Below are 19,320 nucleotides of genomic sequence, written 5' to 3' on the forward strand. Positions count from 1 at the left end.
TTTAATGATACACCACATCCTCAACATAAATGATGTCAGCCACTGCTGATTACAGGCTAATCACATTTTTAATGGCTGGATTAGTGACAAATAGTCAGCAGAGCATCCACTTCTAAAAGTGTTAAGTTTACCCTTCGTGTATCTTGGGTGACCCATTTGGCGCCTTAGGCCCAGAACATATTCGATCCAATGCGTAAAGATCCATTAGCAGAGACACAACCCATGAGTATGTCTTCATTTTCACCTACTTTGAAAGTGCTGTTTTACAGTGGGTTAGCACACATTTTCACACATTTTCCCAGTCGTGTGATGAAGAAAAAAAGGACAGATCTTATTTTAATAGAGAATATCTTAAATCAAGTCCAGCTCGGATAGATTAAAAAAATGACATCTAAAATGTATCATGTAACAACAGAGTTTAATCGAAGATAGGAAGTAATTTTGTGTAAAACAGAGGAACTGAACCAGAATATGTTCATCATAAATAGCTTTTCTTTAAGTGTGGATAAACCATTCTGTATTTTACATGTTATTAAATTGCAACGCGGACTTATGTTGAACTTTTTATTCAACTTTGGTAATAAAACAGGAAAAAGATGCTATTGTCAAAAAAGAAAATAAACCTTTGGTCGCACTTTAGGTTGAAAAAGAGGAACATTTAGACTCAGCAGAGACCGACAAAAAACCTTCTGCATTTAAAAATCTCTTGAATGCAAAGCCCGGTCTGGAGGGTAATCTGTTTGGAAGCTGACAGCAGTGACATCAGCAGGTAACAAAATGGCTACCAGCATCAACAGATGCTTTCTAAGATACGGGATCTAATCAAACCTAGAATGACACATAGAAGCCAGGGCAATAATCATTGTGCTGTCCTGAAACGGGGGCTGGGTTTCCCCATGACCTGAGGTCAAACTACAGTGACATGCTGCAGCTTGTAGAATCCACCACTGAGCAAGCACATCGCTGCATTAGTGACTCTGAAATACAGGCAGCTCTCATTGCTATTATAATTTCAAAGAGCTCCAGGAAAAAGGAAATCAGACAGATTTTATGTGCCATGACTCACCACAGACTCAGAATACAGATAAAAGAACAGAGTGATTAACCCTGTTGAAAGAGAAAAGCTTAATGAAACACGGTACACTGCCACACCAACCTTACTTTGGTGATAAAACTGTTAAAAAGGAGGCTTTTTTTCTAAATCTAAGTATCAGAATATTTGTGAAAACATGATCATGCTAAGAATTAATTCAAAAAGGTTTAAAAGTTCTGCCATTCACTTGTTTAGAAAGGGCTCTTGAACGTTGTACGTTGGCTGTGTGGTCCAGAGCCTGTTAAGCTAACACTTACAATTTGCTTGATTTGGGATTCAAGTTGTATCAGAGAACTTCCCAATAACTCCAAAGTGCTGCCAAACCAGATGTGCCTCTACATGCTGTCCACGTTAGGAGACCAATCCATGTGACAAGCTAGCGGCAAGCTTTGACAAGCCAAGGGGATACTTAGTTTACCCTACACTTCCGTGATACAGTAACACAAACTTAATCCAACTCTTGTTTTTTTCTTTTAAGTCTCTTTTTCTCAATCTTACAAACTCACACAGAAACACATAAACACAATGTAACTTAGAAAACACCTTGAATTTTCTTTTACCTTTAGTGGGATCAGCCTCTTTCTCCCTTTGTGCTTTTCTACCCCCCTTCTTTCTCCCTTTCCTATCTTTCTTCTTGGTTTCCGTCATGCTGTCAGAAGAAAATAATCCTCTCAGGAGAAGATACACACGAGAAAAAAAAAAAAACACAGGTAGTCCTTCTGGGAACGTGTGGCAAGTGGGCACCACCAGACTCTGAGCCTGTTAGAGCTTCTCTCCTCCTATATAGACTCACACCAATCAAGTACAGCAAGGAACCACCTACTCACAGCAGGGTAGAGAGAAGGAGAGAGAGGGAGAGGGAGGGAGGGAGAGGGAGAGGGAGAGGGAGAGGGAGAGGGAGGGAGGGAGCAGGGTGAAAAATAGGGAGAGAAAGGTAGAGAGAGGCACTGCTCACGCAGTTAAGAGGGGAAAAGTGGGAGAATACAGAAAGGAGGGAGGGAATAAGGAGGGAGGGAGGGTGTAGGCAAGGCATTTCCCATTGCTTTAAGCTAATCAACTGTTCCCTTACTGGATCTATCAGATAAGCAGTGGCTCTTCCAGGCCCCGCAGTCACAGCTGAGGGTGGAGAGAACCCGAGTCCACCTAAAAAGCTGAAGTTGGCCCAATCGAGCTCCATGGTGTCACTTTGTAGCCAAAGCTCAGTTTCTACTACCTCGGGAGCATCTTCTCCTTCGTAATGACCCGTGCAAAAGTGGAGAGAGACCACTTAAGTCGTCCCCTCTGCATTGCTGACCCCACCCAGATAATTCGGAGACCTGCCCTTGCCAGGTTGGGTCCCCAAACACTTCACATCTGGTTCAGATTTTTGTGAGCAACAGATTTTCTTGGGATGTATGTGCAAGAGAGCGATGTGTGAGGTGCAGAATGTCAGATCATAATCTGTGACAGACTGCTTCTAGAAGAATTACACAAAATCATTGCTTGCTGACTTCCTTAGCTGCTCCCCTTCCTCACCTCTCCCGTCTGTCAGTCAGCTCAGCCCTGCGGACGAGTTTCAGCACGTCCAGGGTTGTATCTCTGTCTTTTCTCACTGTCGCTGGTTAGCCAGGTGTCATCAATGTCCACGTAGCAATACGGATTTACAGCCATTATCTCTTAAAACCACAGCTTTGTGCATGTAACCCAACCCTGAGCAAATAAGGCAAATCTTTTCTATACATCTGAAAGTTGAGTGGGCATCCTGCATTTGCGTTATTTCTTAGTTTTACAGAATGAAAGAGGAGGAAAATAGGGCAAAGGGAGGCACTCAGACAGAGGTAGGGCAGGACTGTGTCAAAGGCCAGAAGGGGTGCATGAGAGGCTGTGGAAGCATCAGGACAGAATATCTCAGCACAGAACTTTCTTAAAAGTCACAGTACACCACTGACTTTAACACAAGATCAGTTTTTGCTCATGTTTGTGTGAATGAAAAACCCGACTTCAACAAAAGCAACACAGCGACTAATCTGTTTATCTTTGTTTAACATTCCCCAAACTTTGACTCCACCATCGCAGTATTATCTTAAGCTGCTATATCAAAGTAAGGTTTTCTAATTTCATGCTGCCTGAACTCCACTGTCCTGTTAAGTGGCAACAAAATAAAAAATACATTGGCACAGGAGCGACTCTCAATGAAACTGTTGTGTTTAAAAAAAAAAAAAAGGTCTATAGATGAGTCATCCACGGGGCCCTCCCGGAGTTTCTCTCAGACCAGCCCTCGGAGGATTCTTGACGTTTCAATGGGAGGAGGCAGCAACGGGGACTGGAGAGGAAAAGGGGGCAGCAGAAGGGTCATGTCTTAACAGGTCAGTGCACTCAATAGCATAAGCCTCATCTGTGGGCAAGGAGGTCAAACTGAGGCCAAGGTTTGACACGCCAATCAGGTTGAACGCAGTGCTTTCTCTACTCCTCTCTCCTCCTTGTGGTTGTTCTCGATGATCTAATCTGTCAGCAGAGGTAACTGAAGACTGGCAGAGGCTACGATGTGTCAGAGAGCTGCCCCCTATCTCCGCAGAACCTCAACACTCACTTCCTCCCATACTAGTCAACAAGATGGAACTCGTTCCCAGGCCTGCGTGTCTGTGGGTGGGCATGCAGTTTATGTATGTGTCAGGGAAGTGAGGATTTGTGACGTCAGGACTAAAGAAAAGTGACTTTCGGGATGATGTGCTGTAGATTAAGAGTAGGATTTAGTTCTCTGTGAACCTCCCATACCATTTCTCAGCCTGCCCTTACAAATCCCACAACTGTCTTCCTAAATGAATTAGATGTAACATCAGCTGGTGTTACAAACACTGAGAGCAATCTTTGGGTTAATGTGTGAACTTGTAGTTTTAGTCTCAAACTTTTTGCAAACTTGCTGAGTTGCAGCTGAACTTACGAGTGTAATATGGATGTGAAAATGTTTTACGACTTTTATGATCACTACGTGCCACGAGTGTGTCCCTCTAGGCAGAGTTACATAAAACATGGCTATGCAAGAAATACACAGACACACAGGAAAAGAGGGAATCACAGCGTAAGAAAATTAGGTTAGGTTTTTTTTTTTGGTCCACAAGTTTGTGTGATGAGCTTTAAACAAGTTTATGAGCTTGGGAAGTACAACAAGATTGTGAAATGAACTCAATTTTTCATACCCAGTCACAAATATGGCCATGGACATGTGCATCTAAATCTCTTTCTCTTTTTTTCCAGTCCTCTCCAAAGCATCTGCTGTTTTTCAACAGCCGTGGGCTGTCCTTGGATCAGGGTCTGGAGGTGGAGGGGGCACAGTGGGCTAGTGTGGGAGGAGCATGACTTGAAGAACATGTCCAAAAAAAAAAAAAAAAAAAAACACTGAGCCAACACTAAAAGGTCTGACATGGATCCTTTGTATGCCGCTGCTCATAAATGCTCCACAGGCCCCATCTCTGCCTGCCTCCTAATCCCTCCTCACTGCCCCGCAAAAAGGGGAGACAGCTCTGCTGCATGATGGAGCTGAGCGGCAGCATACCTGCACATCATCACTGTGATACCGCTCAACAGCTCTCCTGCCCTTTCACAGGCACCAGAGTTTATCTTTTTGGACATAATGGCTTTAAACAGCCATTAGGTTATGTTGTTTACATCTGTCTGCTTTTTTCACCAACAAAGTGCATACAGGAGTGGGGGCTTAAAGCAGGGTATAGTGACTGCTTTTAACACACTCTTGACTCTTAGAGGTGAGTTGAGGGCAGCTGTGGGGAGAGCATGACCTCTTGGAGTAACAGGAACAAGGGAAAATAAATGGAGAGAGATGAAAAGAAAGGAGGAACGCAGGGAGAAAAGGCAAGGACATGCTAAGACAATACAGTGCTTTAGGTTAGGAATAAAATACAGTACTATACCATAAACATACAATATTCTACTATAAGGTAATGAACAGCATGATATGATGCGCCACGAGAGAGGAGGTAAAAAATGCAAGAAAGATGTTTTGAGAAAAGAGGTGGCAGCTAGTTATGTGCATTACCCATAGACTGTATGAAATATAGACGTAGTATCTGTGACGTCACCCATCTGTTTCTGAAGAGCTGTTTTGAGACAAATCGGCGACAGCAGCCATGTTGCTTCTGTCGAGCCAGTGTAACATAAAGAGGCGGAGTTTGAGCCTCCTAGCTAACAGCTGCAGCGTTCCCGCAGGCAGCTGTGCCTCTCATTGGAAGACTTGTAATCTCAATATCTTCGAAATTGCCGCATTAGAAAAAAATCCACTCTACACTTGTCTTTTGTACCAGGCTGTAAACATGTTTATATCTGCTGTAAAGATCGACTTTTTCCCATTCATGTGTATGTGACTTCTGGTACTTCCGGAGCCAGCTTCAAGCGGATCCTCGATGAACTGCAGTTTTTAACACCTCCGCATTGGACATATATTTTTAGACCGGAGGTTGCATCTTGGCATTACCGCACTGAAATGCGTGTTTACTGAACACCCTCATATTACCGTGATCAGTGAACGGCTCACTTTGCAACTCGTGAACGGACAAGAACTCTCAAGACAGAGAACGACCACTGAAATCCCAGGTGGTACCTAGAGAGACCAAGAGTTACCAAAAATTGCCTGGCACTGTGTTTGACAGTAGCTGAAGTCGGATTCACGGTTCCCAAAATGCTCTCAGCTCGCAAGTCAGATAACACAGCCGGCTACACCCCCAAAGCCGGCTCTTGTGAACATCTGAAGAAGTTGTATTGACATATGAGATTTCAAGAATCTTGCCAATATAAATCTTGGACATATGTGTATGGATTCAGAGAGGTTTAGCTCATTGAGAATGGAGAGTTATGTATTTGTTGTGTTTGTTTGTTCAGTGCCTCATTTACCAGTAGTCATTTATTTTTGGGGATGTTACCACGTCACCCACATTATGATTTAAAAAGCAGGTTTGAGCCTTTAGCCACATGTTCAACAAACAAAAAATACTTCCATGCGTGTATCAAATTTTTCAAAGCTCCTTTTTTTCCCCTCTGGTCAGTCAACAGGTGAGAGAGGCGGAAATGAACACAGACTTACTTAGTATTTACTCAATGTTTGCTGAGAACCTTTATCAGTTTATTTGAGAAGCTATAAAGTTATGCAGACTGAGAATTGTACTTTGAAGTTTTGGCTACAGTCTCAGACTTTGATAGCTAAAATACAAAGGAGAGATATGTTTTGTTTAAAGAATTTATGTTGTTTAAATGCTGTTTTTAAATTCCCAGGTATTTCCACAGGATGAACATTCTTTATAAGAAACATTACTTTTGTGAAATGAGCCGTTTTGAGTTGTCCTGCTTTATGATACATTATTTAAAAGGTGAAACATATATTGGGTTTTCTTGGCTTTTCAACTCAACATCTGTCTCTGATTCTACGGCAGAATACAGTCATTCATTTAGTTTGGGAAATGTCAATGACCGAGGCCTGGGGATGGAACCTTACCACGTTCTACTGAAAAAGAGAAGCTAGATGCAGCTAAGGCAATTAATGTGAACTAGTCTAGTGATCTGTGAACCACAGTACAATACAATATATAATGTGGTACAACACCATACAATATGATCCAACTCAAACCATATAATAGAGATATAACAGGATAGGATAGGATAGGATAGGATAGGATAGGATAGGATACAGCACGGTATCAAATTACACAAGACTATACAATACTTCATATATGATAGATATATGAAATGGTCCAATATGATCACGCACAACACAGAATTATCTACACTATACTATAATTACAACAGTTAGATAATTAACATTTTATACGATTGGCTACAATATGATCCTGTATGTTACAATACTCAATTCAATATTTTATGACATGATGATTTTAACTCTGTGCTCAGGGAGGTAATGTGCTAAAGTCCAGGTAGAAGCCAGGTGCTCTTGAAGAATGAAGAGTTAAGGCTGATTTATACTTCTGCGTTTCGCCTACGCAGCAGGGGCTGACGCGGACATGAGCACTACATACATGTGCGTCAATGTATCTGTGTCACGCAGCAATTCTCTGCCGAAACGCTTGAGGGCAGTGTGTTCTCTCTGATAGCCGGTCGCCTCCTTCTGGTACATTTTGGAGGAGGTGCACGTCAGCTACGTGCGTAGGCCACTGCATAGGCTACGCGGTCGATTTGACGCAGAAGTATAAATCAGCCTTTACTGTCAAAGGCTTTTTCCTGAATGTTATGTTTTTTAAGCGAACTATTAAAAGCCTTTTTAAACATTTTCTTTGACTCTAGCTGGTGTGCAAGCAGACATCCTCCAAGACAGATTGTTAGTAGTTCATGAGACCGATTACCGATAGTTGGAGTCGATATGCGTTGAATCCAAAGGTGCTCTTTGGTGCTATAAACTTCATGCCATGGAATTCTTATTGGACTAATGCAGTGTTACTTACTATTGTGTTGTTTGTTGTCTCCTTGGTTGTATTTTGTGGGCTGTGCTTTACTTGTTAATATTTGTTTACCTTGGGCCTCCGACCAAAAGCTTTTGGGAGCTCATCTGGGGTGTCCTTCTCATACGTCTTTATTTTTCTGCAGCTGATTTGTTGGATTGACATGTTTCTTGATGAATGATATAAATCAAATATACTTTAAGAATTAAAATCTTTCAGTCAAAATTTTGAATGTGGATGTTTCATTCATAAAACTTTCTTCATTACTAATTACTCAATGGTAGTGCTGGGCGATGTTGAAAAAGATGTTATCACGATAACATTTTTCATACCAGTCGATATCGATCATTTTCACGATAAATATCAAATCACTCTTTCATATCATTTTAAAGGCAGATTTTTTTCTCCTGAGTGAAAGTTGAAGTTGAAGACGTTTTTTTAGCTTGTATCTGGGATTGAATAGTCTAATAAATATATAAGTATCTTAACTAATGAAGTTTTAGTGCCTAGTGTTTTTTTCAGTGTCACTGTGTTAAGCCTGCCAACCCTAACCCTGTGACATGATTGGCTGTTCCATGCAGACTTCTTTTTCTGTTTAATGTTGGGTGGGAACTAGCGTTCAAGACATACTCCCTCTCCAGAGACTTTGGCGGGTTGTAATTACAGTTTTAAATATATCAACGTTTTATCATACATTTGTTATATTTATATTGAGAAAAATAATATCGCAATAATTATTGTTTCCGTTTTATCGCCCAGCCCTACTAAATGAATTACTATAACAGCAATAAAAGGTGAGTATTGTCTCTGAAAACTGCACGTGTATAAGAGTTCATGTATGTAGAAACCCATACGCCCAGATTTTTCCCTTGAGAAAAAGTTGAAGTAGTTGTTAGCGGGAGATGAAGTTAGGCAGAGTGAATGAAAACTGTCCTAAAGGCTTTATGAATGCAAAATGACTTGGAGTTTATGGAAAAATGTAGTAGCATTTCTCAATCAAGTACTGAAAACTAAGTTGCTGTTGAGCCCTATGCTTTGCATTTTAGGTATAATAACAGAGGGGGTTAGACTGTCATATCGCCAGACGCTGTGGTGTAGATTGGCTCTTACCACAGGATGTAGGATGGTGCTCAGACACTGGAAAACTAAGAGTAATAATGAATGGCTGGGAGAAAGGACTAAAATAGCTACATATGAACAACTCATTTTCAGGTAAATAACAGACAGGGGATGTTTTGGGACATATGGAGCCCCTTTATGGATATAATAAAATACGGAATAACCACCTTTGTGTATGAGTGCGATGAGAATGTGTGAGTGGTTGCGATGCACTGAGCTCGGTGTTTTCCCAGTGAGAAATTAGCTTGTTGTTTGTTTATTTTATTTTATTTACTTTTGTTTTTATTATTGTTTGTTTGATTTCGTTATGTCTTTCTTTTGTCATTGGCCTTTTTACTACTTTTTATGTGTTATTCTCTCTTTAGGACAGTTTTCTGTATTTTTTTATGTCTTCATGAATTTTGAACTTTCTTGAAAACAATAAAAAAAAGTGAATTATAAAAAAAAAAAAAAGAAAAATGTCCGAAAGAGAGAATGACACCTACGCCAGAGTCAAAGTAAGCTGCTATTAATGAATTGAATTATTGGTGATCTGTAAAATGAAGTGACGGTACAGATAACCGTATGAATATCGGCCCCTAATAGGATAATCGTCAACCCAAATTTAATATGATCTGATACTATTTGATTCTACAGTATAATACAATATGATCGGTACGATACAATACAATACAATACACTATGGTACTGTGCAATACAATATTTATGTTGCCCCTAGATGGATTAATATATTTGTTTGAATTGAATTGAATATGAAATGATAGAATTTAATTTTAAAGAACGGATAGAAAGAAGTGCAACAGAGAGAGGTTTAAAAAGTAAAAATGTCCTCTTCACTGGAAGACAGAAAGCAGCCCCACCTGCTGATATTCACCTTTTCACGAGGCATCTGCTCCCTCAGCTGACCATGCACAGAGGTGTTGGAGCAACACAGGCAGGCTGCCCACTTCCTCAAAGAGAAACCTGCTTGTATCTGTTGTAGGTACAGACCAAGGAGACTGCGTAAAACACACATTTGTGAGTCTGAATATAAGCTGCTTGATGCTGCCTTGCTGCTATCCATTTGTGTTTACTGTATGTGTGTGTGTGTGTGTGTGTGTGTGTGTGTGTGTGTGTGTGTGTGTGTGTGTGTGTGTGTGTGTGTGTGTGTGTGTGTGTGTGTTGGTGCAAGTGGCACTCCATATGAATTACAGGGCAGAAAATGAGAATATAACAAGACACTAAAAGACTTCACTGACACTGTGAGAGCTGAAAAAGCCTTCTTAAAGGGAGACACGACACAGATTAGTGTCCGTGACATCTGGAGGCCTGTGGAAGGGGCTGTTTCTCAAGGTCAGCCGTGCCAAGGTCAACCTAAATTCCAAATCTGAGTGTTACTAATGACTCTGCTCAGCAACAGCTGAGATCAGGATCCCAGCAAGAGGACAAGAATCACCTTCACAGCTTTTTTACTACACGGAAAAACCACCAGAGGATTTCAAATCAAACACGGTGGTGACATATTTTGAAGAAATCAAGGAGGCAGAATCTGTGTTAAACAAGGAAGTGATCCTGGGTGGATTTGGCTTCTTTGACGTTTCCGCAGCACATAGCTGTCACCATGGCAACCACAGTCTTAAGGGTAGCAACTAGAGTATGTGAGAGAGAGAGAGAGAGACAGAGAGAGAGAGAGAGAGAGAGAGAGAGAGAGAGAGAGAGAGAGAGAGAGAGAGAGAGAGAGATGTGGAAGGGCGGAGTGAAGAGGATGAGAGACAGGGATAGGGAGAGAAACAAGAAAGGATGCAAGTGAGAAAAGTAGGAGGTAATGTGTGAGGGAAAACAATGGGAGGAAGAACAAGCAAGCAAGAAAGAGAGGGAGGCAGGAATAAAAGAAAAGGTAAGACAGGAGAGCAACCGAGTGAGACAGACACACACACACACACACACATATAGGAGGAGGTATCCACTGAGCAGCTGCAGCCTGGCCACTGTATCGCTCCAGAAGAGAGATGTCCATGAGTAAGCCTGTGCCAAAGCCTGCTGGGAAACACTGCAGCAGCATCTCAGAGAGGCAGAGACGACAAACAGCAGCACTGAGCATGCTCCAATCTCAAGGCCGCTGAGAGAATGAGATTTCAGCTCTTTAGCCTCCCAGTTTGTTCACTTTTCTCCACTTTTATTCCAGCCTCCATCCGTCTCTATCAACACAGCAACAGCAAGAACATCTTCACTGTCCACAGGATCAGTTGTGTTCGACAGGTCCGATAACTGATTGATGGAACGGTAAAGAGGCGTCTCACACTTAACAGCCATGCTGACTCTTATTCTGACAGGTTTGGCTGAGGGTATAAGGAACAAGAGATGAGGCATAGCAACTCATCAGCCAATAGGGCATGATACTGCAATAACAGGCCAGCACTCACACTCAAAAAAACACACACACAAACACACACACACACACATATATATACAGGCACGCGCGTGTTGCCATGTTGCCAGATGTGATCCCTGTGCTTCCAAACTCTTCCTGATCTTCTCTCTTATCTGGACGTCTGCCAGAGACGCGCTGCAAATGACAGCCATATATTTGTGTCAGGCCTACAATTAAGCCGAGGTTGATTTATCTTACTTCTGATTGTCGGGCTCTTTATGCTCCTTCTGCAGGCAGACAGACAGTCACACCCACGCTGAGACACAATTGTGAGCTTTTTCCGTTTCATGACTGAAAATTGATGCCTCTTTTTTGGCATCAGTCATGGAGAGGTGATAAAGTGTGCAGCGATGTGTGTTTGTAAGAGTTGGGGAGTGTGTGTGAGGACATGCTGGAGTTGAAAAAAAAAAAAAAAAACGAGCTTGTAGAGGATGTCAATTGCTTCTCAGCTTCTCCTAAAGTGCCAACACTAAAATAATTCTGCTTGCTGATAATACTGTGGATCAAAGTTGACATGCTTCATCTTCACTGTCTTATATCTTTCCTCAGTGATAACAAAGAGCCTCTCAATAGGACAATAATAATAGCTTATGCTGTGATACAGAAATAGCACAAATATTTCTAATGACAGATGCTGTCTGAGCATGACTTTGATGATCCTCTTAGACAAAAATCCGCTCTATCTTCTTAAGTCTGCCTGATTGAATCTCTCTGTATTTTTTCCTCTTTTTAAACATATTTATGTCTCTGTCCGTCTGTCTGTCTCTCCCTGCCTGTCTCCCTCCCTCCCACCCCTCCCGACTCAGGGCGAGATAAAGAGGTTTGTGTGACTGTGAGCAGATTGACTTGAAGATAGAGGCTGGAAGCAGATCTCTTCCACCTCCTCATTCTGCTCCCTCTCACCCAGATGAATAGACAAACAGTCTCCCACATGCTCTCACAGTTTATCAAACACACACCCACATAGAACCAGGTCTCCATGCAAACACATATGTGCGCTCTCACCACAGAGAACAACACACACTCAATCTAAGTGTCCGCGGGCCGACAAAGTATACACTGTCACACTCAAATACTAACAGACCCCCTCAAACACGCACATACGCATACAAACACACAGGTGCATCCACATGTAAATACAAGGAGCGCATGGGTCAGTGATGCGTTCACTGACCCGTTTTCCACTCCAGTGTTTCTAATACAAACCATCCTGCTGTATAAAAGCGTACTTTATTTACCGCAAGGACTTTTAAGGCTTCACATCTGAATCACATCATAACAGCTACGTGTTTTCTTCCATTACGCACATGTTTTTGACTAAACTTTTTTTTGGTCATCTGAACGCCGTCACTGCTCATCACTTAAACTGTGAGCCACACTATGCCAGTAACGACGCATTAAACAAATGGAAAAGTAGAGTTTTTATGTCACTCGGAAACAATAACGCAGCATGACTCACAAGAAGTAAACAAACTTTGAAGATATTTCAAGTACACTGGAAAAAAAAGCCCCTCCAAAAACCAGAAAAAAAACGTATCTTAAGGAACTTTTACCTTGAAATAAGCAAAAAAATCTGCCAAAAGAACAAGTGAAAAATTGCTTGGTAAAATTTCTTAAAATAAGACGTAATATTTAGAAAACTGTGATCTTAAAATTAGCAGGGAAAACTTATTTTAAGCAATATTTTACCAGTATTTTAAAGTGTCTCAGAATAAGCCAGGAATGCTAACAATTAGTATTTTCACTCAAAAATAGATTTTTGCACTAATACATTTCATGTCAACTTCTTCATTTGAGATATATTCACCTTAATTTGAGTTGTATTATAGCAGCACTTCTCTAGGTTTGAGAACATCTTGTACTTGAAATAAGATTACAAAGTTTGATTTGAGCATTTTGAGATATAATGTCTTCTCATAGTGAGCTGGATATACTAATATTCAGTCATGTTGTTTTTTAGGATAAGCCAGCTATGCTCAAAAGTAGGTGTTTCATTGTGTGCATGTAGTTTGAGGATGTATATTTTTATCAGATTTAGAAGAAGCAGTGCCTGAAAACTGTAACCAACCCTTAAAAACAACAAACTTTCTTTCTTTCTTTCTTTTATCAATGGAGCTGTTTTCTGATAGATTCTCCAATAAAATGTATTGACTTAAATGCAGTAAAGGGTTTGTCTTAAATCAAGATTATCCGTCTTCTAAAAATAAGATCTCAGCTTGAAAAATGTATGAAATGTAAAATAAACCTTGTTTCTTCTAAATTAAAACTCAAAACAAGATCATTTCAAGATTGTTTGACTTAACAGGATATTTAAGATGTCTTAAAACAAGTCCCTCTATCTTGCTCAAATGTTACTTGTTAAGTAATTTATCTTAAATCTAGTGGGATAAGACATTTTGACTAGAAATGAGCCAATTTCACTTGGTAAAATTTTGAGTTTTTGCAGTGTACAAGTCTGCTATCATTATTAAACATCTGAACTCTGGATTTAAAGCTCCTGTGAGGAACATTTGGTTTGTGTCGCTTTTGGTGCCCCCTGTAGACAAAGCTGTGTCCTTTAAGTCTTTGTTAATTTTGTCCTTCACATATGAAAGTTGCATTTTCTGGAGCGAAATCTCCTCCTGCTGTCTTTTAAATGTCAAATGTATCACTCAGTGTGAATCTTTGCTGTGGAAACTGTAAACAAAGATTGTTTCTTCCTGTGACAGCATTTACAGACATGGAAATAACAAGTGAGAATTGATCCATCCTATCGCTGGTGCCCTTGTTTGTTTTTTTTTAGGTCATATAAAGGCGTTAATATTAATTTCAGTCTGATTCAGCACCAGCTATAAAAACTCCTCACTGTAGCTTTAAATAGATGAATGATTGAAATACTTTATTGTAAATTAATCTATCAAGGAGTTTTCCAGACTTTGCTCAAATTGGCTTAAAAGTGCAGAGATGTAAATTCACAGGAGAGAAAACAGGGGAAGGTTGTGCTCTTATCAGCAGCAGCCCCCCCTTCGAAAACATGCGTGCATCCGCTCTCTGCTTTGCATTCTTCACATCAAATCAAATTCCTCTTGCGCTCTGCACTTGTCCTTTATCTCCAGAATGTGCTTTTAGAGCAGCACAAACATGTCACAATGAGGACACTGCGAGGAGTTTTCACACAGAGTGAAACCAGCTTCTTTGGTCAAATCATTTGCATTTCTTGCTCTCTCCCCCCTCTCATAGCTGAGGCTCGGCCTTATCAAGAGTCCGTCTTATCTCTTTTGTTTGTTTTTCACCAATGTAGGCTTTTCCTGGAAAACAGGCCACTACGCATGTGTGAGCTTAGATCATGCTTTGGCGGCATAAGCTTATATCAAGGCGGTTTCAAATTGAGTGATGCTTGATAAGTGGGCAGGAGAGCAGCCTCACACTGAGCTCTGGCAGGACCAGACGTGGCTGACAGGAAGCCAGGTCTGCGGTCGGGTCATCTCGAAGCGACAAGACGGCCACACGGGCGCACGAAACCCTCTGTAAACCCTCTCTGGAAGCAAATCCACGGCCAAGTGCAACAGCGACTGACAAGCCCGGCGCTAAGAAGGAGGTCAAGACTAGCTGAAGCTGTAACAGGTCTAAATAGGCAAGCCACTGTTGTGTGAGCAGCTTAGCGATGGCAGAGCAGCACCAAGGCTAAAATCTAATAGTTGAGTTTAGGCCAACAGAGTATTAATTGTTTCCAAAAAGAACACGTAGATTTAATATAATGCTAAAACACCAGTTTTCTAAGACAGGGCTTCACATGAGCCTTGTGGCTTTGTAGAGTTTTGACAGGATAAAACTCAGGCTTTGTATTATTTTCATGGTACATTTTGTGTTGTTTTATAATGCTGGCTTGCCAACAGTGATTTTCTGGCCCATAGCCACTTGCAGTATGATAACTGCCTGCTTGCAAGCCTAATGTCATGGAGACAACAAGGGAATGAAAAGAAACATGCCTAGACAATGTGTAGCAAAAGTACACATCCCAACAGATGTGATGGAGGGAAAGAAGCGGAAATGGGGCCTACAGGGCTCACACTGTGGGGACTTTCTGTAACACTGATCTGACTGGCTTTAACAAGTACGACAGACCTCTGACAGGAATGTTGCTTTCTCATTTAGTGGCAAAAACACCCCCGGAGTTAAGGGGTATCAATATCACAAGGGAGATATATTCCTCTTTTGTCTGCTTTTGCTGCAGTGAGGTGATGGTGAGTGTGCTGGTCTGTGGGCCAGCTGGGACACATCTCAGTTCACCCATACTCACACACACACACACACACACACACACTGGAGCTTGCTTTACGCTGCTCACTATCTTTCAACAACAAGCTGAGCAGGGACCAGACGGAAAGAGGTCCTATTTGTGCAGGAAGATAAATACACTTCTGCACCAAGTCCTGTCCCCTACAGATTAGAGCAACACAATAATGAGCAGGAGCGCCGGTGGAAGGTCAGAAGAAAGCGAGGGTAAGGGATAGAGTAACAGGCGACTTCCAAAACACACAGAACCCCCACACGTGATACATACATACATACATGCGTACATGCAGGAAGGAGTTATCACAGACTGAGCTTTAGCTGCAACAACTTGACATGTTCTGGAGTCTCTTTATGAATGTCCAACCATCCAGTTCTGTGTCCATGATGACTACATGTTACCCTGTGGGGGGTTTCCATACATGCCATCTCTCCAGGGTCATTCACTCTTGACAAAAAAAACTCCAGGATTTAGAACTTGATGGCGTCACGCTTCTCAGGAAGCTTCTCCAACAGCCCAAAAGAGTCACTGCATGAGTGCGTTGAGCAACTGGTCACCGTATAGTGTGATGATGCTGTTTTGTAATATGTTTAAGTATCCACATACACACAGTAAATATTCAGGAATGCATGTGTGGAGTTGTTTACAAGTGATTCTCCTCTGAGTCAGCGGTGTCATAATCTTTTATCAGCCCTTCTGAGTTACGTGCAGGATTGAAACTCTCAATTGCGGACAAATGAAGGCGTGTTTTCTCCAATTCTGCGGAAAACTAAACCTGAAGCCTGAGGAGCAGACGAGAGACCCCTTCACTATTGAGGGAAACATGATTTTTCTCTTGGTCCACTTCCAAACACTGCTAACAAGCCATTCCATTCTGTTTAAAGTCTTTTCATGTTAAGACACACATCAATCCACACCTACAGCATACCTGAGGAAACAAACCTTCTCTCAGGATATGTACTGTGTGTGTGGGGTGAACATGGCCGGACACGTCCCTTAAACACACCGGGAGGCGCCCAGCAGGAGTGCCGGCAGCCCCTCTTTTCAACACTTAGGCAGGCTGCACACAAACACAGTTGCCCTTCCCATGGTCCTTTTGTTCCTGTGGTTTTGTTGAAGTTCCTGTCATGGACACTGTCAGCTTTCTCTGGACATTTATAACCTGCATATACATCCTCCACTCACTCTCGTGCATGGTATTAGTCACATCTGCATGGCACCACTCATGCTTTAATAACTGCTCATATGCAGACAAACTTCTGACACTAGCCATCTCATGTCTGACGCAGGAAAACATGCATATGCTTGCCGACGCTGAATTATAGCAAATGTACTTTACAGAAATTCAGACAATTACCCGAAGAATAACACACCCAAGCACTGGCAAGCGTATACACAGACCTGGGAACAAATGTGCTTAAATTGCTTGCATTCCTTATGAAACTCTGCGCTTGATGCAGACAAACAGACTTTGAAGAGACTATTTTAAGTTTATGTGTTTTTAAAAAGGTTGTGGGTACAACTTTAAATGCATGTGTGTAAACATAGTTTTGTAACCTAAGTAGCACACGCGTCACAGTCAGTTTCCTGTGTCAGAACAACAAACTTTATTACCATAACATGACCTTACAAAAAAAAAACGGCCAAAAAGGCTGTTGTCTGTGCCATCAAACCATGACGTAACATAACAAGCTTGCATCGGCAGATAAAACCAGGAGAGGATGAGAACCTGGTGGATGATGGGACTGAGGCAGCGGCCTGTAAGTAAATAAATGCCAGAGAGTGAGTCTGCAGTGAAAGGTTATCTCCTGCACTGTCCTTCAGTGTCAAGCTGCTTCCTGTGAATCTACCTGACCCATCGGAGAGGAGACGCCACAATTGAGAAGCAACCGGAGCTGCAAATAAATAACTAATGAGCAGATTTTGTGCACAAACTAATTTACAAACGCTCCGGACAAAAACACAGATGCAAATGATTGAAAATAACCCTGGTTTCACATTTAGGCATGTAAGCACATACTGCATTACTACTCCATACCACCTGCCTCTTACTGCTTGGAAACCCAATGGTAACAGAGTGATAATTAGCTGTTCTATTTCTGACAGTGACTTTGGCACCCTTTGTTGGCGCTTTAAAATTAATAAGACATTTTCCTTCCACCTTCCATCTTAAACGAATCACCTTGTTTTCCAGAGGATCATAAATTCATAATTCCCACGCAAAGTGATAGCATTGCTTTTGCGCAAGTTGTCTGGGGTTGGAGTCAGATTACTGTATTCCACCTGGACTGACATAAAATTACAAATATTGCTCAACTTTTAACCCATGTCCTCTGTTGACATTGGCAGGAAAACAATGCACGTATTTACAAAAACTGAAGCTGACACTGCACCATAAATAAAGCGAAGCCTGCGACGTTGACATTGAAGACCTTTAAGCTGTTTACACAAACCTTTGATACCCTGCGATTGAGGATCCCTCTTGTCATCTATAAACCAGTTTATGGAATATTATGGAATGTGTTTTCTGCGCTGCTACGCCCACAGCCACAAAGATCTGCAAGTGAAAGAACACGGAAATTTGTGCCCGGCAGCCTCATCCTCCCTCTTTGGACTGAGCAATAGCAGGTTTCTTCTGCAACATGCCAAAACAATGTTGATCTCAGCCGTAATTTGTGTGATCTAGACACTCCTGACAACAAGCCTGGTGTTACAGGCAATTATACTGTTCATAAACTAGAAAAGTATCCATCAGCTATGAATGTAACCTCTGCATGAGTTTGCAGAGACAACAAGCTCAACAAGTGTTGGAAACATATTTTTGCATGACAGAGTTGCCAGTTTAACATCGAAGGGGGGCCAATCTGCTTTATGGGGCTGTTAAAAAATGAGCTTAGCTGAGTTTTTCAGAGTTATGCCTTTTACATGCATTGATCCAGAGCGGGATTACACGACTAAACAGGGTTAATAATGGAGCTGTCGATAGATGTTAACAAAGCCAAGTGAACTCGAAATGAGGTTAACAGCCCTGAAACAAATTATTGGCAGCCTTTTGCTCCAAAGTATAAGTCAATCTGATGCCCACATACAGTTTATGTGGGACAAATTTAGGCCGAAAACTATGATATTTTATGAGTCTTAGACACACCAGACAGCATGCCAAAACAGACCAGCATAATGTTTTATTTATGGATCTAAATGATTGATTTGTTTTCTGGCTTGTCTTGTTATCTCCTTCAAAATGGCACAAGCGTGGTGAAACACAGTCCAAGCAGCAGTGACCTCTTTCTGTAAACTTGTATGTTTTTCTTACATCCTGCAGCTCACTAAACGCTCTCATTTTTGTCTGTTACTGGTGTGCAGGTTGTTTTTTTTCCCCCAGTCTTGCTGTTCTATCTTGTAGAATGGTGATACTATTTGTGGCTTTAAAGGGTTAATTTAGTCGACAACCTTTCATGCTGCGTACAGAAAAAAAACTTTTAAATATTTAATCACATGCACTGGCTGCAGCCTGTGAAGGAAGAGTATTGCAGCCCAAGATAGCTGCAAATTACTGAATGATTCAAAAGGCAGGGTAAACTTAAACTGCCTTCACGCAGCACAAATTGTGCAGAGAAGGCTGATATAAACACCTTACAGGTTGGAGCAATGAAGAGGCCACATTATAAAGAATGTTTTTAACCGGAGTTTTTATTTTCCTCATTTCAATTTTGATTTCGAGTGAGGGTTTTTGGACTCGTCTAAAATGATTCTTAAAAGTTGGTTTGTGCTTTTATTGTTCAGCTAACTGCGGATAAAGTAAGAAAACCTTCCAGGCCACCATGTTTTATTAGGTTCAAATGTTATCTATGGTTGTATTTAAAGTTTCTAATCTTCCTTTTTGTGAATACGAAACACTGGGGGCAGCTGTCCGTGTTTTCCAACCCCGCAACTGCTCAGAGTTATTACTTGGCATCTTTTTGACCTCAGTCCAACACCGTACATGATT

At 41.4% G+C, this 19,320-nt stretch overlaps 1 protein-coding gene across 3 annotated transcripts in view; it reads right to left on the reverse strand.

Moving 5' to 3' along the window:
- The window catches only part of nrg2a (neuregulin 2a), an 89,070-nt gene that overhangs the window by 57,922 nt on the left and 11,828 nt on the right, over window positions 1-19,320 (reverse strand). Inside the window, exon 1 of one of the 3 annotated variants that reach the window (XM_034683758.1) lies at window positions 1,654-1,842. The exons of the other annotated variants lie outside the window; for them this stretch is intronic. Coding sequence (XP_034539649.1) covers window positions 1,654-1,741 — 88 coding nt within the window. The 5' untranslated portion in view covers window positions 1,742-1,842. Of the gene's footprint in view, window positions 1-1,653; window positions 1,843-19,320 lie in introns of those variants that run through there. 3 annotated transcript variants of the gene reach the window in all.

This window comes from Notolabrus celidotus, chromosome 5 (assembly GCF_009762535.1).
Source record: "Notolabrus celidotus isolate fNotCel1 chromosome 5, fNotCel1.pri, whole genome shotgun sequence".
NCBI lineage: Eukaryota > Metazoa > Chordata > Actinopteri > Labriformes > Labridae > Notolabrus > Notolabrus celidotus.